General features: G+C 39.0%; 1 protein-coding gene across 1 annotated transcript; it reads right to left on the reverse strand.

Annotated features, from left to right (window-relative positions):
* Positions 1-50: 50 nt before the first annotated feature.
* uhrf1bp1 (UHRF1 binding protein 1) lies at positions 51-22,641 on the reverse strand. The gene is made up of 21 exons (XM_040152454.1): positions 22,395-22,641; positions 18,861-19,023; positions 16,054-16,092; positions 15,688-15,779; positions 15,382-15,571; positions 14,901-15,041; positions 14,604-14,774; positions 13,603-13,783; positions 13,309-13,395; positions 11,880-12,050; positions 11,111-11,256; positions 9,097-9,238; positions 8,546-8,739; positions 7,196-8,421; positions 6,883-7,067; positions 6,658-6,797; positions 6,356-6,506; positions 5,122-5,387; positions 4,590-4,698; positions 4,323-4,393; positions 51-3,075 (listed from the first exon to the last, which is right to left on the reverse strand). Exons 1-21 carry the CDS (start codon positions 22,436-22,438, stop codon positions 2,959-2,961), a joined length of 4,026 nt encoding a protein of 1,341 aa, XP_040008388.1. The 5' UTR covers positions 22,439-22,641; the 3' UTR covers positions 51-2,958.
* Between the last annotated feature and the right edge of the window lie 1,346 nt (positions 22,642-23,987).

A 23,987-nucleotide genomic window follows, 5' to 3' on the forward strand; every position in this document is an offset into this window, starting at 1 on the left:
AATGGAACTATTTTCCAGATTTACAGGAAAGTGGTTTCTGTTTTACCATTGAGCTCATCTCAGTTCTTTACTTTAGGTTTGTGAGCCAAACTAAATCAATACAATGTTCAGGTTTTATTTGGAAATATGTAGACTTTTTTTATTGAGGTTGAAGGCAAAAAAAACTGTGGATCACACTAGTAAAATAACCATAATGAGAGTCGGAACATACAATGTTTTGTACATCTTAAGAATTGCATTTTCTATTAAAGCACAAAGATACAACTGAAAAGCAATTCAGCAATTAATCATTTATTGTTTCACTTTTAAAATATTTTCCACATACTAGCTTTGGTTCACAGAACCAATTTTATTAGTCTCAATTAAGTGGCAAAGACAATACAAAATTCAATGTACTTCTACACAACTGACAAAAAAATACTGTCCACAGGGGCTTCAACATCTGCGTCACTTAGGAATATTTCAAAAGGACTCCTCTGCAATCCTATGAAGTGATTTACAATAAAACAAGTGCAATTTCCAGTGAATTTACTACACGAGTGCAAGTAATCCACAAGGCATAACTATACAACATCCCTTCCGTACATGCATCTAGAGAGAGAACAACACACTCCAGGAAGTGAGTCCTGCTTCACTCTCTGTCCATCTTTTCCTTTTTGCATGGCACACTGGGTAAGGGTTAAGTCATCATGGAAACCCTGGCCTGCTCTGGAGTGCAAAGGAAGTCTAGTGTAACAGGTATCGGAGCACCAGTTTGTCAGCAGATTAGGGATGCTAATTAACATCGAGGCCCGACCGAGGAGAGAAAAAAAACTTTTCCGCTACATGTTGCATACAGCGTGGTACGTTCAGTTTCGTACCATATCTTTGTTTACTAAGGCCATGCAAAAACAAACACCAAAAGCTAAGATCACAACTATAAGTGAGACTGAGGTTAATGGGCAGTATCTCTGCCTTTTACACAGACAGATTGAGGATGTGTTGAGTCCACGTGCAGTTGAGGGGAAAACACTAAAACCTGATGGACAGGTAAATCATTTTTCTTTGATATTAGTCATCTTGAGCATTTAAGAATTCCACATCAAAAATGTTTAGTGTTACTGTTCTTTGTCATGTTTTTGGTTAAACCAAAGCTGGCTTTCTATTGCTTAAATATTTTACATTCCGTTTTAAGAATGGAAATCTGTCATTCATAGCTTGCCAAGGCAACCAAAGATAAAAAAAGAAAAACTGATATTCTGAATAAGGAGTGTCCTGGCAAGTCACAGCCACCAGAGGTCTCCCGAGCACACAGTTGGACATTGATGAATGGAAGTGAAAGGTAGATGTAACAGCTTTTCAACCATGAAAACAGATGACCTTACCTCTAAAGAAAAAATAGACCATTTGTACATAAAATGTAGCTGACAAAGAGGTGTTTTCTTAGGAAAGCAAATTAATGTTATACTGTTAAAGCGTCTTTCCGATGAACAGATCCAACATTGTTTGAATCCATATTTGCATTTAACATTTACTGGCAACTGACCTGATTGTTTAATCCTGATCTGCTGCAGAGTTTATCTGAGTGAAATTTATCAGTTTGTGTAGTGAATTTGTTAATATACATAACACTGTATACATTATCAGTACCATAGTAATGTCAATTTCTTTGATTGATATGGCTTCAACACTGTGGTTAATCTGGTCTAAAACAAAAAAAAGTCAACTGAAAAATCTAAATAAATATACATAGATAAAACAACACACACAGTGAGCTTTAGGCTCATTATGTCTGATCACTATACATGATAAATGTGTACAGACTAGCACTCTGAGTTGTTTCCTGGCAAGCTACAAAACAAGTTTCAAGAAGATCAAGTATTATATCTCTGGTTGCTGGTATAATCCCAAACCTCTTTAAAACCAGAGTGTTAGCATGAAAAGAATAACCCAGTTACAATACTGAAGCTACTGTGCAACCTGCTCTCCATAGCCGAGGGAGAGAATGAAAGGCATGTTGTCTTTGAGTGGACATTCAACCACAGAGCACATTGTTTCACAGTACAAAAGAAGCATGATCAACATTTCACAACTCAAAGAATAATATAAACACTGGGGAATGATTCAACCTGCTTTTTCAGAACAGTGAGAACTTGGTAAGAGTGTGTAACCATTCCACCCTGGTGATAAAGCAAACAAGGTAGAAACAGAGATGCATCCGTCTCTCCACGAAAGCAGTGTAGTTCTGCTTTTTTTTTTTTCTTTTTTTCTTTTTTTTAAAGTGCACTGTTTTCTCTACCTTTTTAAATCAAATTTTCAACAACAGCTCATAATATTTTTATAATACTTTTAAATGAAAAGAAACATCACTGAAACAGAAGAACTCTACATGATTAGGTCTGTGCTATGTGTAAATTAGCACTATTCACAAAGCATGCTTGACAGTCACTTGTGTTTTGTAGAGGGGGCGACTGACGGACTAGCAGCTCTCTGGCAGTGTCAGTGTAAGTGCACGTGAAGAGGAGGTTCTGGCATGTGCTTGACTTAACACAAACAATGAACTGGAGAGAATTAAAGCTTGATATTTTTCCTTGCATGCCATGTGACAAACACTGAAACCACACAATGACTTTACTGTCAACACTGATTTGAATGAATTTTTTTGGTACGGAAGTTAGGAATATCTAAACTGCCCAATTAAAAAGTAGTACCAGTAATGTACCTATAAGCTAGTTTACTAGGTTCCCCTTTTAGTAATTGTTATAAGGGCTCTTTTGTAATCTCATGAGTAGCTTGACATAGGAAGTGGGATTTGATCGAAACCCACCACTTGGATTAATTTTCTTTTCAAACATATTCAGTGCCTTGACATGCTTTGCATGAGTCTTGCTGGTTCCCGACATTCATCCCGATTCATCCGATCACAGTCCCTCAGCCGGAGCAGTGATAAAGTAGGTTCGGAGGTGAAAACAGAGAAGCTTAGAGAGTAAACGTGGGGTCATACTTTCTGACTTCCAAGAGGAGGCGTTCTCTGTCACTGAGGGCCTGGGTAAGGGCAGCCTGGGCATCAGAAAGCTGCGACTCCAGAGTTTGTCTCTGTAAAGACAGGATTATTTGATTGGTTAGTTTCAGTTACAGCTAACGCATGCTTTGGCTAGGTGCTATATGCCAAGTGGACAGATATCAGATTCTGACTGACAGCGACAGGTGTAATTAAAATACCTTTACACAATCTTGATAACTTAAGACACATCTCTGCTTTCTCTATCTTAGAGCTGACCAGTAACAGGACACCTTTATTACAGCTGTAATAATTATTTACCCGAACAAAGAATCTTTGATTTTCAAAAATTAATATCTCCACTAGTTTTCTTTTCCATGCAACCAAATTTTCATTCTGTATAGTATTACCATAGTTCTATCACATTTAGAAGTTATTTGGTCACATGTAAAAAAAATTAGTGCCACAGATCTTGCTAAATATACTGTAGCTTCAGAGCTGAAAAACCCCTTTTTAAGATATTTTGACTGTTAATTTTCCTAAGAAGGATAACCTTAAATTTACTTGAAACTTGTTTATGGGAAACTGCTAATATTCATTGCAGATATATAAAAAAAAATTAAAGATGTCATATTACTCCGTTTAATTCTTTTTTTTTTTTTAAAGAATAGCTATTTTTTTCTTACTTTTCACTGGCTGTAATATTACATTCAGTGATTTTATTTCATAGGTACATATTTGTACTATGTTGAATTCAAAGTTTTCTATCTCTGTTTGATACCTTTTGAGCCACTGGGTTCAGGAAATGTACAAGATTTACAGACAAGACTGTAGCACTGTCACTTGAACACTGAGGTCATGTCCTCAATTTGGGGGGAAATTTGGATGCAGAAACAGTCTGCAGGATAATGATCAGGGACTATATCAACTCTTTTCGAATTGAGGCCTCAGCTCAGAGTGTCATATCTTCAGATATCCTTTTTTGTGTGCAGTTGGGGGAAAAAAAAAGGTCATAGGTGCCAAATTTGAATAATAAAATTAAATGATATATTTTACCATCATACTTTCTTTTCTTTTTTTTTTTTTTTAATCAATTATTTGTAAATTCTATGTTAAAAGAAAACCTTCAGTCACTGTTTGAGGAAGTGCATCTGGAAATTACCTCATAGTTTAACTGTAACACTATTGCTCGGATATTTTTCTAACTAAACCAGGTGAATTTAAAAAAAAAAACCCCAAATGACTCATGACCTCAGTATTTATAAAATCCCGGCTATGGCCCCGGCCACAGCTACACTACACTGAGGCATACAAGTATACAATTGTATTAGTTCTCCCCTACCTCGGTCTGCTGTTGAACAGTGCAGGAACTGTTTCTGTTGTCTGGGCCAGCTACAGGAGCACCTGCTGGGGCTTTAATCAAAAGTAAAAAGATCACTTTCTGTTCATCTTTCTGTAAATGTGTTGCGGATGCTGTAAGCTTTAGTACTAGTGTGGTTTTACGGTTCATGATACCGCTGATGGGTGCATCCACAATACTGACAAGCATTACATTTGTTATAGTGCACAAAATGAAACACAAAAAGATGGGTTTTATTTTCTTGCCCACCTTTAAGCGTCATGATGCCATCGTCACTGCGCTCAAGAAGAAGCTGATCTACAATAAATGTGGCTGGGACAGGTTGAGGGGCTGTAGGGTAGTTTCTAGGACCATCATCCTAAAAAAAAAAAAAAAAACCAAAACAAAACAAGAAGGGTTCCTGTTACTTCACATACCACCACGATGACCATAATGCTGGCTACCCATTACTACTTCATGCCTTCTACTCTAAGAGATTACAGTCTGTTCAGTTTACTTATCAGGATAATCCACTTAATATAACTACTGCGTTCCATGGAATAATAGGTCATATACAATATTAAAAACTAATGATATAATTATCATTGAGGTCTTTCAATCCAGTGGATTTGCAAAGTGGATTGTCCTCAAAAGTCTGATTTTTGTGAGGGAAACATTTAAATCCAATCTACGTGTTAAGTATTTAAACTAAAATGTAAAATGCATTTTCAACTAACATCTTATAAAGAGCAAATTCAAAAATTAGTTTAGACCCAAAATTCAGACAGTATCAACAACCAACCTTCATAGTGATGGTGATGTTGCTCATGTGCAACTTCATTGGCTGACCATCAGCACTGAATTCGTCTTCGAGAAAAGGCCCAATGTTAGCCACTGTGGAGGCCAACAACTCTGCCTTGCAGTCTTGCATTCTCATATCCAGGAAGCCCATAGACTCAGCCATAACAGAGTGTCGGGCTGCAGATGGACCCATTTCTGCTCGCATGCGCACCGCTGGAGAGGCCCTGCTAATCTGCCTATCCTGCTTCTGGACTGGTCCACCTGGAACTGCAGAAACAAAGGAGAAGGCACATTTGTGAACAATGTGAGCATTTTACACTGCAACCAGAAACTGCATACTTCCCACGCTGTAACTGGTCAGTATCTTTTTTTGAGTTGATAGAATATGCAACAATGTAGTAACTATATTTTGATTTGGAGGCATTTATACAACATAAGAAAAAAGTGTTAATACCATTTTTGTGATTGCAACGCTCAACTGACCAGTGGTGCCAGTCTTTAAACCTGTAATGATTTGTTTGTTTGAAATGGCTGAGAATAGATATCAGTCAATTTTTTTTACATGATATCTGAGCCAGTTTTTGTTAGATGTGCTGTGTAAAACATGACATGAAGGTTTCGCACCACTCAAAAACGCATTTTGCTTATTTTTACTTAATTTGGATGTCTGACCCTCACTGCGTAGAGTTTGACACTAGGAGGCTGTTTTGACATTCATATGCGGAAGGAGGAAACTTTCTCTGTGCTCATCTTAAAATGTGTACATAAAAGAAGGTTTTGTGGCATCACAACTAGTTTGGAGGCAATCATGATCCAGTATTTAGAATACACAAGTGTGATGTGAAAACTCATACACTGAGAATGGACCGTTTGTTGAAGTAGGAGACATGCTGCATTCAGCAGTTAAACTTTTAAAATGAAAAATATTTCAATGAAGGATAAAGAGTAAATGTAAATCTAACAATTTTTAATTATGTAATTTAACTTTTGTTGAAAAAAATATATATATCAGACGCAAATTATTTTTCCAAGCAGAGCATTTTTATATGTATTAAAATGTATCTGGAGGGGATCTTTAACTGAATACTTTTTCTGAAGTCTATCAAAAAAATAATAATCTAAATATGGGCTTTTAGAGGGCTGCATATGTCTAGTTAGACAGATTACAATTTTTGTAGTTTTTGAGTTTGTTGAAATTCAGAAATTTTCAGTGTTTCTACAGTTATCCATCTTACCTTGTATGAGACCAGCCTGCAGGTCAGACACCCTGACATTACCCATCTGCACAGGGCTCAGATTTTGGGCTTCCATAGCCACGACTTGGTCTTCTCCCTTTACTTCCATGGTGCAGGCTGTTCCACTCATGATCAGTAACAACACTGAAGACTGTAACAGCAAAATGAATGAAAAGAAGGTTTGAATTTAACTGTTAAAATTATTGATGATGAGATTTTAATTATTCTTTGAGATATTATTTTGTTCAGGCAGATAATGTAACTCCGCTGAAAAAATCTGTTATATGAGCGTAGTAACCCACCATGTCCTGAGACATATACTCAGAGCTCTGGGACAGGGAGCTGCTGAGGTCAGCTGATGAACCTCCCTCCGTCCCTGGGGCTGGGCTGCTCCGGCTGCCCGCTGGAGTGTTGTTGGGACGCAAGGACTCCATTCCTGACTCTGGAAACATGATACAAACTTAAAGTGGATGTCACCCGTGTGATTCACAGAAATTAGTTTGGAAACTTGGGAGCATTTTAAGTACCTGAGTCCATTAGAACAACAAAATTGTCACTGACATCACTATCCACAGATAGATTTTCATCAGGTAGGCTGCCTTCCAGGATATTACTATCAAAGGAATGCTGGGAAGGCGATTGCTTCAAGGATTGGTGGCGCAGGCCGGCTGCCAACGAGAGGGAGGACTCTTCTGAGCGCTGGACCTGTTCCCTATGAACACACACACATACACTATTTAGCTGATCGGTGTAGAACATACACAGAGTCGTCAAGGGACAGCCAGTAAAAGCAACGATATTATGTTGCCAACAGCCCAGCAGGAGAACACTAGCACTTACTTTGCCTGTTGACTGAACAATTTGCTCATCCCTGAGCCACGACTCAGGATGCTAAACGCATCTTTTGTTATAGAAAACGCCCCTTTGGTCAGGTCCAGTGAGGCACTTATGGCATCTTTGGTCACATCCTTGGTGACGTTAATGGCGCTTGACAGCTCTCCCTCCAGGCTAAAAGTGGACGGCTCACGTGAGAGGACAGGGGAGTGTCCAGGTGAGAAGGGAGGTGTGGGGACAGGAGTGTCCTCCTGTGTTGTCAAACCACCCCCCTCTGGTCCCTCCTCCACAGCCTCACATGCTTCCTCCACCACCCCATCTTGTTCATCCCGATCAAACACAGTGACTGACGTATTGATGGAGGAGATGCCGTTTTCCAAACCACTGTCCTCCAGGACCACATCTGCAGATTGATGAGTCGGGGAGATGTCAGAGTCTGTTATGCTGGGGCTGTCTGTCTCTGGGGTGTGGGGGACCTCTTCCTCTGGCTCTGAGCAGACTGGTGGCAACAGGAGACCTAGTTCTGCCGAGTCCACCAGAAGGGCAACACAAACAGTAGCGGGTTTTGTCTTCTGGCCATGAGCCTGTTTTACATCTTGTAGATCCCGGCCCAACTCTGCCCCCAACCGAGCCATGGCATCCTTCATTCTCAGCAGTGCTACATACTGGTAGTGGTTTAGCCACATTTTCACTGGAGTGATTGTGTGAGCCAGGATGTGGATAGAGGCAAGTGAAGCCTCTTCCTGTTCCGGAGAAGGCTGGTGAGCTCTGCTGGGACCAGGAGAGGAGGAAGACGATGAACCACTTTTCAAGGCAGCAGGCATACACATCCACACAGACATGGCAAAAGGCTCAACAAAAGGCTGGGTCCTGCCTTTTGGGAATTGCCGAGCTCCATCAAAGCCTAGGGTTACACGGGACAGACTGAGAGACCAGACATCCTGGGATCGTAACTGCTTTCTGTCTAAAGGCTTGGGCTCCGTTTCTTGATAGTGATGGAGGAAGGTGGAGGGAATGGGGTGGAAGGCACTCAGGTCTCTGGGGTAAGGGTAGGGTGGTGTGGTTTGGAAGAAAGAGCAGCTGGCGAACTTGTCATAGATAGTGTTGAGGTCAGCTCTGGAGCCATGGGGGCAGTGGAGAGTGTTGCTGAGAACCATCTGGGGTACAGTAACACACAGGGACTGTGGGCGCTCTGGATGGTCCAATATGGAAGAATCCAAGGGAATTATCAGCTATAGAAAGGAACATAAAACAAAATTTTACATGACTTTTAGAGATAAAGAATGGGATTCACCAATACTTTAGATCTAAAAAAATAAACCACCAACATATGGTATAAAAAAGTTGTCTATTCACCTTAAGCTGAGCTGCATCCATGCGGATGTCTACATGCTCTTCAGCCTTGCTACTGTCTTGCAAATGGTAGAAAGCTTTGACCTGGTCCAGAGTTTGCAACAGACCCCTGGAAAAAAGATTGATCCACAGCACACTGGCTGGGTCCACACTCAGCTGCAGGCTGTTTAACTGGGCATACAGGCTTGAGTTGGGCACTGGAAGAAGGAAAGAGGGCACGAGATGCTGATAGAGGAAATTTTTTCTAATCATAAATTGTAGCTATGAAATATAGGAAACAACCAATCTCAACTTTAACAAGCAACCAAGAAATAAATTCCACTTTTAGAGTAAATGCTTTTGACTCTGAAAAACTCTTTCTACACATATACAAAAAAATAAAAAAAATATATCAAAAGGGGTGGCAAGGGAGTAATATAAAAGGGGGGTTGTGCAGTAATGAAAATAATTCAAAAGAAGATTTAGAGCACAATAATATGAGTAAAACTGACATACATTTCTCTTAAAAATGTCAACTTGACAATAAACGAAAAGATTACACAGTTGCACGATACCTGATAGACTGGGGTTGTCAGGAAAGTAGTATTCGGTAAACTGCAGATGAACTGCTGGTATGCTGTCTGGCAAATGCAGAGATTTACGGTTACAGGATAATAAAGACTGGGTCTTCTTGTTCTGACGGCCTCTTGTAGACACCTGGATGTTGAAGTGGAGGAAATATCACTAAATATGGGATTTGATTTTTCATTTATCTGCTTCATTCTCAACACAGTAACTCAATTAGTCATCAAAAGTAGAAGTGTATTGCAGAAAAGAACTGAACCACCTGAGTCTGAACATCAATGACTTCCTGTCACATACTTAAGGTGGAAACCTAGACATTTATAGATTTTCCGTCAGGTGTCTGTTGTTCTATGAGGAACTACAAGCATCTTTAACTTAAAATAACCCTGGAAATGCTACATTCTTTTGTGATGAAAAGTGTGAAATGTCCAAAGTGAAAATGCAGAACCAGTCAGAGTGTAATTTGAAATGGCAGGGGGTTTCTCAGTCACAAATGGCACCGGAGCAGCAAAGTGTAGTGACATATATGTGATTATTCTACTCTTACTAATTACAGTAATACAGTATTAATTTAGCTTAAAACATCTGGAATTTTTTTTTCCTGCTGAATAAGGTTCTGGTTTTAGTACAGCAATAACACAAGTACTCTTTTGTTACAGGAGCAATTTGATGCCAAACATTTCCACATCATGGCATCAATATGTCAAATCGGCCATGATGGCTGATCTGAAAGAGACTTCTTTTTCCCTGCGTAAGGCCTGATAGGCAGATGCCTCGAAGGCTGATAATATTACATGCCTCCATACATGCCTCTTCCTGATTTCCCGAGCTAACTCCAAACGATGAGAATACTGCAGCACGACAGTAATGTTAGCTATCTGGCTAACTGTGGAGCTAAGGTTTTGAGGAAGAGCAAACTATCCATCCCGAGGTTCCATCTTGACAATGCCTATGATCAGAAATGTTGTGACTAAGACCTGATTTCCATCTCTTTGAATTGAGACTCATCTATATCTGCAGTATATTTAGTGTTAAAAAGATGGTACACTAGACTATTGTCACAGAAAAGCAACCTTTAATCAACTACTAATGCCATTTATGTTGTCATGCATTAAATCCATATTCGGGAACTGGTGGTCACATCTGGGAATATTGTCTGTGAAGATTCTCAGTCATACAGGTCATGGTATTCTGTAAGTGCTAAGTGAAGGCAACTGGACTTGCTTGAAGTTCTTGAAGACGTTTCGCCTCTCATCCGAAAGGCTTCTTCATTTCTAACTGACTAGTGGGGCGTTCCAGGTATTTATCCTCTGGTGAGATCAGCAACACCTGTGACACCTTGAGGGCCATTAAGGTGACAAGTGAATCATTGACTCCACCTGCCATCAAGTGAGTGGTCACATGAGTCCTGGTGTGGATGGGTGTTCAGCTGTCTGGGGAGTGAACTTAGAACAGCATTTTAGGTGGCTCACATGATGACCAGGACGGCCAGCAACTCACGAGTGTTGCTGATCTCACCAGAGGATAAATACATGGAACTCCCCACTAGTCAGTTCGGATGAGAGGCGAAACGTCTTCAACAACCTCAAGCAAGTCCAGTTGCCTTCTCATAGCATTTACAAAATCTGGGAATATTATTTTATTCGTTATTTCTTTAAGATACAATAGCACAGGAGTTGTTGATATATACTCTGTTGTATGATCCATGGTAGATAACAGTTATGTGGCTGGAGGTTGACTGGAATCCATATAAGATTTTACTATCATAAACTCCTGTTTCCTCAATATCAACACCATATCTGAGTAAGCAATTATAAATAAGTCCAAAACCTGCACTATTTGTTTCACTGCTAAAATTTTTAGATTTTAAGGCAACCTCTGGCCTTGTCACAAATACTGCCTGACTGCTTCTACTGAGGAACAGAAGTCCCCTCGCTCCATTTATTAAACAGTAAAGCTTCTGTTAGAGCAGGTTAATCAAATCAGCTGATGATAAAGGCTTGCCTGGTGAATGTCCACGTCATCCATCCTGATCACCACGCAGCTAGATCGCAGTCTCTTCAGTGATGACCCTGTAGGAGCTGTCAAAGAGTTCCTGCTGGCTGTCTGCTCTTTGTCAGAAGGGTTCAACTTGGGAGTAGACTGTCCATCTAAAGCGTGTACACGGTACAGTAAACACTTCCGCACGAGCAAGAGCAAGAGCAAAACACTGACGTTCAAACATATTTTTTACAGATTAGGATTTGTGTCTACTCATAAAAATTTTACTGTTACTACACCATATGTTGTTTTGTATGCTGAATGGGGTCATAGCCTTATTATCACCACTGTGTACCAGTTCTCTGTCCTATTTTGTTGTTTACGGCATCTCAGTTCTTTTTCTGGCATCTGAGTTATCCCAATTTAAGGTCCACTTACTATCTGTTTCCATATCTTTCAATCATATCACACAGTCTTCATCAGCAGATGTGCTTTGCTCGGTTGCCACGGAGATGGACTTGTTGACATACAAGCTGTTTTAGCACTTTCAAGACTTCTTACTAGCATTGGTTCAAAAGCTTAGCATGTCAACAGATCCATCTCCATAACAACTGACCAAACTCCTAGTAAGTGGACTTTGACTTTGAACTGTTTAGTCAAACCACGATTTCTTATGGCGAGATTAATTTTCATGGATCATTGCATTTGTATAATTTTGTCTCTGTTCAGCAATGACGAAACAAACCGAGTATCTATAAAAAGACAAACATTTATGTTAATTCTGCATTCCTACCTGGAGCTGTCTTTGCAGGAGAGTCCTTGGTTGGCTGGGGCACCTCAGTATGTGGCCCTGGGAACCCAGAGGCCTCTACTCTCCTATGGTACTCCTTCAGCAGTTTCCCAGCCCACTGGGCCTGAGCCTCCATAGCTCCACTGTGGCGCTCCCAGTGTCGGCATCCATCCGCTGTATTAGAGAAGTATCAAAAGGCAGTTTCAGCATCCAGCAATCACTGTAGACTTACAACTGATTTAGAAATTACAATTTTCTTTGGTCTGTAAATAATAATAATAAAAACTATATAGGATAAAAGATAACAAAAATAAATAAACAAAAGAATGGCAATTAATCCCAACAGAAATGTTCATTAAAAAAACAATTCAACATAGCAGAAGAAATTCCTCTGAAGGAAACAGAACCTGTGACTAAAATAAACCTAAAATCAACTTAAACATAAAATTCTGAGGTCTTTCCTTTGTACTTATGGGGTATCATGTGGAAATCAATGGCAAAACAATTAGGATCCAATCTCTTTCATTCATTCTGATTTGAGTCTTTGGCACAAAAAGACTAAGACAATACAGTCGTGCTATCAACAATGTGAGGTCGTACTTGGGCAAAGTGGAGCTTTAAACTAAATGTTAATGTGCTTACAATGACAATGCTAACATGCTGATGTTAAGGAGGTTTATGTTTATCCTCTTGGTATGTGGGCATGCTAACATTTGCTAATTAGCACCAAACACATCAAAAGTAGATCTGAGGTTAATGGGAATGTCATTAGTTTTGTAAGTATTTAGTCTTAAACAACAGTACCAGACAAATTTAAATTATGACCTGATGATGTTACTATTGCAAAGTAAGGAGTTCACCAAATTTAGAGCTTTCCTGAAAGGGACATGGTGCCCATTGGTGCCAATCCATCCGATAGCTTTTCAGACATTTTACTCGAGATCACAAATGTTAACCTCAAGGTGGCCGTAGTGGAAAAGTCAGTGATTCACAAACGTCAGTAGGCTTCATTGTCTGGGCACCATGAATATCTGTAAAAGCTTTCATAGTAATCTATCCAATAGTTTTTGAGATATTTCAGCATGGAAAGTTGTACTGTGTCTGTGACATTTTCCTCTTTTCATATCCACTTCAAAAGTCCATAATTCTTAATCAAACAGAAAAGCAAAATAAAAGCTTTTTTTCTAACTTTGTTTAATTGACCATAATGGGCTTCAAGGGTTACCCTGCTGGTCCACAATCTACACTTCAGGAATTCGACTAAGAAGAATGGCATTGGGCCTGCTCTCCCAAGCCATTAGTCTACTTGAATAGTAATCCTACTAAGAGCTAGTCCTGACTGAATGCTTTGCTTTCAGTCGGAGCAGTGCAAAGCCTCGGGGTAAACTGTAGTAAAATTATGGTCACAGAAAGGACCGGTCTTCACACTCACCAGGTCTGTGGACGGGATAGTAGTCAAAACCCAGCTTCCTGAAGGTAAGCTGCATCGCACCCTGCAAGCCCGGTGGGGGAGGCTCATCTTTGCAATATCACATTACAACAGTTAAAAACCACCTTCACAGAAATAATCCTTCAAATACTTGGCAATTCACGATACTTTAAGGATTACTCAAAGCACACAATCTTGGCTTTAAGCTGAAGTAAAAAAGCACAAATACTGTATACTCGAATTACAAGAGAATTAAGACTACATGTTTTGGCACATGGTGAATTATTCCCAACACACCTTCATCCATTGAAGAACTATCGTTGCATACGTGTAAGTCCAAGCGGGATATGAAGGTGTGGTAAGAAGACTCCTTGACATCAAAGAGATCAAAGTATTGAGTCATGTTGCTGGGGGTGCCAGTAGGAGCAGGTGGGGGCTCTGTCCACAGGCTGTGGAGGCCAGGAGATGGAGGAGCAGTCTAAACAATAGAAGAAGGAAAACATCTCAAATTATCCAAGACAATTTGACAAAATTAAGAACTATCTAGCAACATAAATTTCATAGGGAAACAAAAACAAGCTTGATCTATAACATATACAAAACATATCCAGAAATAATCTTGTGCCAACAAATTTTGAGTTAAAGGCTCTTGAGGATACTGAATGGATGCATAATTGCAAACCAATCTGGAGTCCGTCTTTTCATCTTGTAGAGACAAGCTAAGAAAATCCGCTGAAAGTGCTGATTTGGGGCTTTCACACAGTATTTATTCATGTCTGAAGATCATTACTTTAAAAAAGCCACAAGAATGAATTTGGATAAAAATCACACTGCATGTAAATAGACTGTATTATGATTTGATTTCGTTCATTTTTCTGCTGTATTTATAATAGCGAAACTTTAAAAAAAAAAACTGTTCTATAATATTTGACAGATTATCACTAGATTTGTCCTTTTTTTTTTTGTTGCCCATGTCATTTTTCTTGTGTTTTTGGTTCCTTGCAGCTTTATATTTAAGGTTGAATTTAAAAAATGGTAAGTCAGACTTATAGTTTAGTTTGTGGTGAAAAAGACCTATTGTAATTTCATTATCAAACCAATTAAAATGTATGCAGACACAACAATTCTTGAGAGAAATAACTGCAGGTGAAGTAAGCTTAGATGTTTTAATGTTAACGATGAGCTATATTTTCCATTAAACATATGATGTCTGTAATTAAAACATCTTAATGTATAATATTTTTCGTCAGAAAGATGTTTTTTCACCAAAACATCAATGAGCAGGAAGAAGGCAGGACCTGCAGGGATTCAGCAGTCATGCTCTTCCTCTGCTGGGCAGACTTCTCCATGGCCTCGCTGAGAGATTTGGCGTAATGGATGATAGCTTTGAGTTGAGAGTCTGTCAGCACCCACAACAGGTCGTCCAGAATGAAAAGCAGCTTGGATGCCAACACATTACAGTCCTTTATCTGGATAGAACAATGAAGAATTAAAGACTTGGGACAAATCATTTGCAATTTAAATGAGTTCACATTTGTGATCTGTAAACAATTCCATGACAGAATAGTAAATGAATGGTAGAAACACAGTCCTACTCTGCGTTTTAGAGCAATGCGAATGCGTCCCTGGTTGGTGATAAGACGTAATGGGGTGCTACCGAGGTCCTGGTCATCACTCTCAATGGCATCTGCCTCAATTCGTAGACTCTGCCAGTTTATTTCTTTGAATGTTAAAACCTGTTTGAAACAATAAACAAAATACACCATTTTCCCACATTTATATTGAATGATTGGAACTGGTGTGGTACGGCTAAGGTCTTTGTTTTTAGACACACAGAGAAAGAAGAGGCATGGGACATTTCATTTTAAGTGGATTACAAGATCTCATTCTGAAAGGCTGTTCATCTAAATATAGTCTCTTCAGCTAATAAGGACCAAAACAATTTGCTTGACTAAATTATTTACTGCAGGCTTAATGAGTAGAAAATTGCATTTAGCTGGTGCACTACATACGATTTTCAGACAGAACAGTATTAAAGATGGTTGAGGAGGGGAATATAAGTTTGCTCCGCTGTACCTCTCCCCTCTTTGGGTCGGTGATGCGGGTGTAGCGGAGGTCACTGCGCTGCCATTTGGGGTTGAGGCTGTTGCCTTGCAGCTGCCAGAGCTCAAAGGAGGCGTGGAAGGCACGAGCCTGCACCTTGATGGTAATGGAGTTGATCCTAACAGACATGCCCTCCACCACTTTCTCAGCAAAGCCATACTCGCTGAAAATGCAAAATGTAAACATGAGTGAAGGCACTGTTCTCCATGTAGATGATGTGCGATGTAGTACAGTATTCATCAGATATGACATCTTAACTTAAGATTTATACAGACTTACCTCTGGCCTGCTGTAATAGCTATAGGAGAGGGGCCATTGGGTGGACGTGGCTCTTCACATGTCCTCATCTCTACTTCTACCTTATCCAAGAACTGCACAAAAGAGGAAACTAATACTCAGCATACCACTGAGCAAGGATAAATAGAGAGGTAGCCTAATATTTACTGATACTGCACAGCACAAAGGACACAACCCATGGAGCAGTATAATAGAACAGTAAAATAAAAAAAACAGGGCACTGCTATAGAGTCATGCCAAAAATAGGTGATTTTTGGATAAAAAGACGAGGGGGAAGGTTAGTGTGCCTTAGTGTTTAAGAAATATGCAAAATACTCTGGAAAAGGACAGAAATAACATCATTCTTACCAGGCAGATGGGGCTTGTTTTCAACTTTGTCCATTGTATCTGAAAAGAAAGAACAGCAAGGTCACCAGAGTCAGTCACAAACACTTGCCACAGCATTCTGCACTGTTTATCATTCACTGGGCAAAAGGGCACAGTGAGCATCAAGCTGCCACAACTTGACACAGGGGCTAGCTCTCAATAAATAGCTAACACTACAAACACTAATAATAATAATAATAATAATAACATTTCTTAAACAAGGTTATTATTATGATGTACCAGATGAACACATTAAAATAACAGGAAATGAGAAAAAACAAAGTATGAATTTTGGATTAGACAAGGGAGCATACAGAAAGAAAAATAGGAAATAACAGAACGAAAGAATGACCATTATGTTTGGGATCTAACAGGGCTAACAATTAAAAAAAAGAAAAAAGACTAAAGTCACAACAAAGGATTCCACAAAAGCCAGCCTATATACATGGATTTTTATAACTGACTTAAAATGAGACAATATTTCTACCATTCCGGTCTCCTGCGTTCAGCTCTAAGAGCTCTAGAGGCAAAAGCACTTAAAGGCCTTAAATCTTCAGCCTCGAGACATCATCTGAGGATGATGCAGACTGGCTAATATGAACTAAAGAGATCCATGATGTATACTTATAATTTAAAAGATAAAATTCATCCTAAACCTCACATTTATCGAGAGAAGGGAATGTGATGATTGGAGTGACGTTTTTTGGTACTAATTAAAGGTCTTGTGGCTGCATTGTGAATATGCTGAAAGCATGCAAATTACTTTTTACCAATTAAAGCACAGAGCAATATATTAGTCTATGTGACAAGTTTGGCTTGTTAGCTTGGATGGCTGAATTGCAATGATGGTTTTTAGGTTTTTCAGAAGGAATGTTTTGGTTGTAATGATTTTCATAAGCTAAAAGCAATGTGGCTGCATCATGGTTTTCACACATTTATCTAAGATCAGAATACTAACATAGGCTTTTGCAGTGTTTGACAACATTTTGGGCTAATGAACCAAAATGGCTAGTAGTTCCTGCACTTACATTTGCAAGACCTTTGCCAGAAATTTGTTTTTAATCTGCATTTAGCTTCAGACAGTTGTGAATCTTTGAAGCTGTCAGTGTCTTAAAGCAGTGATGAAAGCAGCCAGCTCCCTTTGATTATTGTTGGCTGCATGATGGGAAGAGTTGTGTATTATTTACATAGCGATGAAAACTGATGCTTTGACTGTTGATCTCTGTACATGACCTAACATTATCACATAGACCGACAACAAATTTCCACCTTGCACTGACCCCTAGGGGCACAAAAGTCATCCTAGTTTCTGCTTCCAACACATGAACTTCCATCTTGAAAACAAGACCAAGATCAGTTTAAAGCAATTCCTTAAACTGCTGACATTGATAGAGTTGCAAATGTAGGCCAGAATTAGCAACAAGATTACAAATCTACAGCCAAGCTAACAGCCTTGTTAAGTTGTACTTAAGCACAAAGGTGCTTTTTAAGCTAAATACATCAGCATGCTAACACGCTCACAATGACATTGCGAACATTCTGGTGTTTAGCAGGTGTAATATTTACTATGTCCACCATCTTAGCTTAGGATGTTAGCCTGCTAACATTTTCATATTTAGCGCATTACACAAAGTGCAGCTGAGGCTGATGCTAGTGTCATAAGCTTTCCATTAACCAAAGTAATGGATAAAGTCAAATGTTGACCTGCTGGTCAGCCTAGAGCAGAAGTCAGGGGATCTACAAAATCAGAGGGATTTGTCCTCTGGGGAACATGAATGTTTGTACAGAAATTCATGGAAAAACAATAGTTGTTGAGCATATTCGGTCTGGACCCAAAGGGTGGCTTAAACAACTCAATGTAAAACCAACATTGCCATCCATAGAGCCATGCCACAAGTATTGCTAAAAACTAATCAACAAGTAGATCAGAAATGCAGTATGGTGGTAAGCCCAAAAAGGGATTATACTTCTCAAAAAAAAAGTTTACTTTATTTAAAAAAATTAAAAAATAAAAATAAAAAATAAAAATTAACTGATAGACAGCCACTATCTCTGGGAGCCTAACAACAAAGGGGCAGTCTGTATAGACTAATTAAGATATCTGGGTTTTCAAATTAGGGATTTTTAAGAGAAGTAAGCCCGGAGCATTTCTGAAAATAGGAAGAAAATATGATTAAAAACCGCAGGCAGTTTTGAAGGAGATGCTTTTACAAGTGTCAGCAGTCCCTGTTGAATGGTGGCAACACCCCAAACCTCATTATCTATATTAAGTTAAAAAGAGAATACTACACAAATATAACTGGTAAAGCTGTAAAAAAAAAAAAAAAAAAAAAAAATAGTGTCTTGGGTTTGGATATTAGTCAGCAAAAGCATCAAACAAGCATCAAATCAATGTACACAAGCCATTATATCTCAGAATCAATCTAGCCTCTGGCCTTTTGTGTCCCCTCTGAATCATGGCTTTGCTCTCTATTATCAACAGCCAGTGCTGGTCTGAAGGATCATAATTTCCACAGTAGTGCCTCTAGCAAAGCTAATATCTGTGGTGTTATCACTGCTCATTTCCTCTATGACTCTATACTCTGAATTTCAAAAGCAAGCTCTTTGGCATTAATAAACAGAAACCCTTTGTTTAGCTTAAAAATGAATGATGGGACAATAACCACATTGACATAATTCAAGTAGCATTTCTGTACCAACATTGTGTTTCAATAGTCTTCTTAGAAAAGGGAGAAAGCTTCACTTGTCAGACGAGCTACACAATCAGGTTTGACTAGTCAATAACATACCCTGATGGCAGCTTTGTTGCAGTAGACCCGGGTGACAGCCAGCCAGGTAGGCAGGTCAAGCATGTTCTGCAGAACCTCTTCATCCAGTTCAAGGTTGGACAGCTGCCCCTCCCCCTTCAACGTACTCAGATTAATCTTGTCTGGGGACAGATTCTTGGTGAACCTGGGGAAAGGAACCAATAGAAGATTAAAATAAACTAGGGTGAAAACACACAGTCTAAATCTGGACTTTTATCGGGGAAACACCAGCATACGTCACGGATAATCTGGGAGATAAAAATGAATTATGCATCTTGGCTAAGATGTGTTTGAAGTAGTACAACTGAAAGACTCATCCTGAAATACCGTAGCCGTCTCCTCAGTAGAGTCACACAGCTGTACACCCTATCCAGGTTAAGGATGCTAATGTAGCAAGCTCCAAAAGTCAGGTTTAGGCCACAACCCCACACATGGTACATATAACAGCAATCGGAGCAAATCGATCACTTAAGTATTTTAATTTCACATACAACGCACGACTCAACACTCTTCTGACAAATCCCTGTGACTTTTCAGACATCAAACAAGAGACACTACTGAAAAAGCCAGACTACATGTCATAAAAGAAAGCAACAGAGTGTGGCTCACAGTTTGAAGACATGTGAATGTAGTCCAATTTGTTAAAACATTTAATACCATTAGGCCTAATACCACGCTGTACCTGATAAACCAGATAAGCCAGTCAAAATGTAAGCTTCCCTTTCGTAATTAGAAACAAAATAATGGCTCTACACTTCTATTGATGACGAAAACCTGGGTCATTGCTTTCCTAAAATTTACATTTCATATTAAACTCCCACAGACTTCGAGGGCCTTTAAATGAGTAAAGCTTGAGGTATTGAGTAGTCAAATGTCTGAAAATAAAAAGTAGCTTTGACTCAATTGTACAACTTGTGCATTTATAGGGCTGGACTGCAAAAGCAAAAGCGAGGCCAGCATCTCATTTAATTGACGGCACAGAAACTGACACAGACATGAATGAGCTAACTTTCACTCTGAGTGATCATTTTATAGGTAAATATAGCCGAAAACACAGCAAAGCCATTGTCTTTTAATTATGTGTATGGTGATTTTATTAGACAACGTTGTGGTTATAACATCAGGATGTTAGTAGTGCAGAGCAGCAGCTTGGAAATGGCTCGGAACTGACTGCTGGTTAACACGTAGTCTTAATGGGCCGGGTTTTCAGTCACATTTTATCACTTTTCCATTGTCTGACAACAGAAACATGTAAATGAGAAGAGCTTTATTGGGAATTCAGCTATATTATATTACTGTTTGTGTGACCAGGAGTAGGAGAGAAGCAAACAGATAAAGGGCGGTCCAGCCATATACTAGGTTTTGACCTAGTCATGTTTGAGCAAGAATATAAAAAAAAAAAAGTGATTTGGTGGTGTACATGATCAAGACCTACATTAGAGCAACGACTACAGTGGTTCTACTATTTATAAAACCAGCAATATAGGCTAATTGTGAGATTAGTATTGTTTAAAAAGTACAGAAATTCCAGATGTTATCAAAGGCAATGTTTGTACACAATTGGCCAAAAGCACAACTGTTTAGTTTTAAAGTTAAGCAAAACTGTTCTTAAACAATTAACACAAAGGGGTCAGCCATTGACGTGATCAATTTAAACCCAACAATCCATCAGAAGTCCACTGTGTGTAAGTTTTAGGCTCCATCTGTATGTTTACAACAAACCATACAGTGGCTGTTAACTAATACATAGAATCTTGCCATTAACAGAGATGTATTGCAGATAGGCCTGGGTTAAAACTGATGATCTTATTACTATACTATTATTATTAAGAATATTGCTACACCAAGCCAGTCACTAATAAGGAAATATTAAAAAATAGCAGAGAATAATAGAATAAACTCAAAATTGTCTAAAGTTATTATTTACACAGCAGGATGCAAGAGATGATTGGACTATAAAGCTCATTTCCTATCAAAGAACAAGCTACGACCTAACAAATTAACATGCTTGCATGTCTACCCTCCAAGTTTGTGTCCACTGCGTCCTATCTGGTGCAAATAATTGTTTTAATTATTCAGTGACAAAGACAACAGAGAGAAGGAGAATAACAGTACGTTGAATAGAAAGCCTCTGATTTATTGTCGTGTTCCTCTGATTTGTTGGCTCACGATCAACTTTAGCCTTTACCCCATCTAGCTGGAGTAAGAGAGACCTTTTAAACACATTTCAACATTGCTCTCCCACCCAAATTAGTTTCTTCACTGTCAGCTGTGCCAAACTGAGAGCAACAGAAAACAACACATTCTGCTTCAATAAAACCTTAAAAAAAAAAAAAAAAAACACTCACACACACACTCTCACACACACACACACACACACACTCACACACACACACACACACACACACACACACACACACACACAAACACACAAACACACAAACACACAAAATAGCAGGCTGTATGCCCCTGAGCAACAGCATTACATATGGGGAGAATGTGGGGAGGATGTGGGGAGGATGTTGAAGGGGACTAGAATACAATATTTGTCTATGTATAGCAGGGTGTGACATGGGATAAATGTTGCTGAAAAAGACTTTGATCGGTCTAAAATTGTAGGAGCATTAATGACTATTCTGACAGCAAACTTCAGCTGATCAACATCCATTTATTCATTCATTCATGTACAGTAGGCCAAACAGCTTGATTCTGACAACTGAACAAGCTCAATCTGCTCTACAGTTTGGGCTTGAAAGAGAGAAGCCTGCTACTAACCTGATACATTTGTGAGCATTTTATACATACAGTAAATATGTAAAGGATAAAATGCTCCCTCCATATCTTCCCCTATCTAGAAAATATTTTTTCTCTCTTTCTGCTTGATGAGATGCCGTTGTTTTAATGCTGTACTCAGCATGAGATCAAGATAGGAATTGTGTGTAAGAAACAACAGACAGAGAGATGGATGGGTAGAGGGATAGATAGAAATGGCTGAATTGAGAGAAAGGATGCTACTACACTTACAGGGTTTTTACATTCCCGTTGTAAAGTAAATATAATATTTAGGGCCCTAGATCACGAAGTGGTATAAAAAGACAAAGTAAGCAGATGGGTATGGCACAGGTTTTTCAACAGTGACGGGGGGTTATTGGGCCCATTGAATTTAATAAATCAGCTTTCCAGAGAAAGTACTAAGGCAGTATGTAGACAATAACGCTATGGAGAACACACATACATACACCTGGAAAAGTAATGTAGTTAGCCATTATCTGTGTCGCTCATATTGAGGTGGTTTGCTGCGTTCACTGTCAATTTCATACCTCTTAACGTTATTCTCATGTGGCTGTCCCGACATGTGGCGTTAAGCTAGATGGCAATCAGAGTGGAAATCGAAGCAGCTACGTGTAGGTTGCAAATACTAGCGAACTGCCGTTTGCCGTTTGTTGTATTCAGTAACGTTTAAACCATCATCCAGCTGGGCTAACTGGCTAACACAAAGCCAAAGATGACACTTACCTTGACAAATGTTTCAGAATTTGTTTTTTAATTATTCCGGCCATTTCTGCCAGCCTTTGTGTCGTACCGTAACAGCTGTTCTCCCCCTCGAATAAACATATACTAGCTTGCTGGCACCTCTTTACTGTACATAGCGCTGGCCTTGTGCATCTTGTTAGCCGCTGCTGGCACTGCACAGCCTAGCTGCTCCCTCGCGAAACACCGAACAGCAGCTGAACCCCCTTCACTCACTCACTCACTCACTCTCTCACTCACTCTCTCTCTCTCAAACACACACTCAAACACACACACACACACACACACACACACGCGCGCAAACACAAATACGCTTGTCCTGGAAGAAAACACAACAGCTCCAACGATACAACGCTGCTATCTGCTGGATAATCAGGGTAACATAGGGGGACGGTAGTGTGGAGAATCCATCCCACCAATCATGACAAAATATTTAACGGAAAAAGCACAGTAAACATGAAATGACGACCTGCCATACAAGGGAAAGCACAGATATTATTGATAACATTAATGATGTTTCTGTTATATTGAAGTGTTTTCAGTTTCAATAATTCCCCTGTCACCCAGAAACCAACCAGTATTCTAAAGCAGAAATTATTAGTTGATTGACATAAAATGAAAATGACAACAATTTTGAAAAGTGATTGAGGGTTTCAGTCTTTTTCTAAGCAAAAAATTCACTTGTACCAGCTTCTAAAATGTCAATATTTTTTATAATATTAAACTCAACATTTTTGTATTTCTGACTGTTGTTCAAACAAAAGAAGATATTACAATATGTTAACTTGGACTTTAGGGAATAATCATGGCCATTATCCACTATTTCCTGACATTTTTTACACTGAAAAATGAATCAATCATTGAAGAAAATAATTTTCATACCTATTGATAATGAAAATAATTGTTGCATGCAACCTTACAGTACTCCTATGATGGAATACTTTGCCCTGTCACAGCATTTCTGACTGGTATTTACTTGGCATACATAAAAATTATGGCAATTTGATAAAACACATACAACAAATCAGCTTAATAATAACTAAAACAATCGAGGTCTTAAAACTAGATTTTGACACAGAGTTCTTTTACGAGACCAAGGCCACATGATGGACACGATTTAGTTTATATTGTACTTCAGTGGTGCAAATTTTTAACAGGGATTAATCAGATTGTTTTGAAAGAAATGATACGGCGTAAACCAGGGGCTTTTGGGGCTGAAATACTGCAAAAAAGTTTTTGGCTGAAGGGGAAAAGTTGGTGAATTGACAAAGGCAAAATTCAATAAAGTGAAATGAAAACAGGCTCAGAGGATAAATCATGACGTACATGAAATGCACGTGGCATAAATGTACACTTGAAGCTTCCGCTGCACTGAAGAGACAAAAAATGACAGCGCACGAAAACATCAGATCGCTGTAGAGTAATGAGGTGACTGTAGGGTTCCTCAGATGAATACATGAAACAAGCATGAATGGTATATTTCCATTACATTTCATACATTTTTTTCATTGATAGTAGTTCAACTGGCAGTATCTTAAATTACGTCACCTCATTTCCCTCTCTACTTCTGCAATGGTT

The sequence above is a fragment of the Xiphias gladius genome, chromosome 18 (genome assembly GCF_016859285.1).
Source record: "Xiphias gladius isolate SHS-SW01 ecotype Sanya breed wild chromosome 18, ASM1685928v1, whole genome shotgun sequence".
Taxonomy (NCBI): domain Eukaryota; kingdom Metazoa; phylum Chordata; class Actinopteri; order Istiophoriformes; family Xiphiidae; genus Xiphias; species Xiphias gladius.

Excerpts from the sequence above, each read along its gene's own strand:
- uhrf1bp1 (XM_040152454.1), bottom strand. The coding sequence starts at position 22,438 with ATGGCCGGAATAATTAAAAAACAAATTCTGAAACATTTGTCAAG. Across the intron at positions 13,784-14,603 it reads TGACTGCTGAATCCCTGCAG|ACTGCTCCTCCATCTCCTGG; the intron begins GTCCTGCCTTCT and ends TCTATTGTTTAG. Across the intron at positions 5,388-6,355 it reads GCAGGCTGGTCTCATACAAG|TTCCAGGTGGACCAGTCCAG; the intron begins GTAAGATGGATA and ends TTGTTTCTGCAG.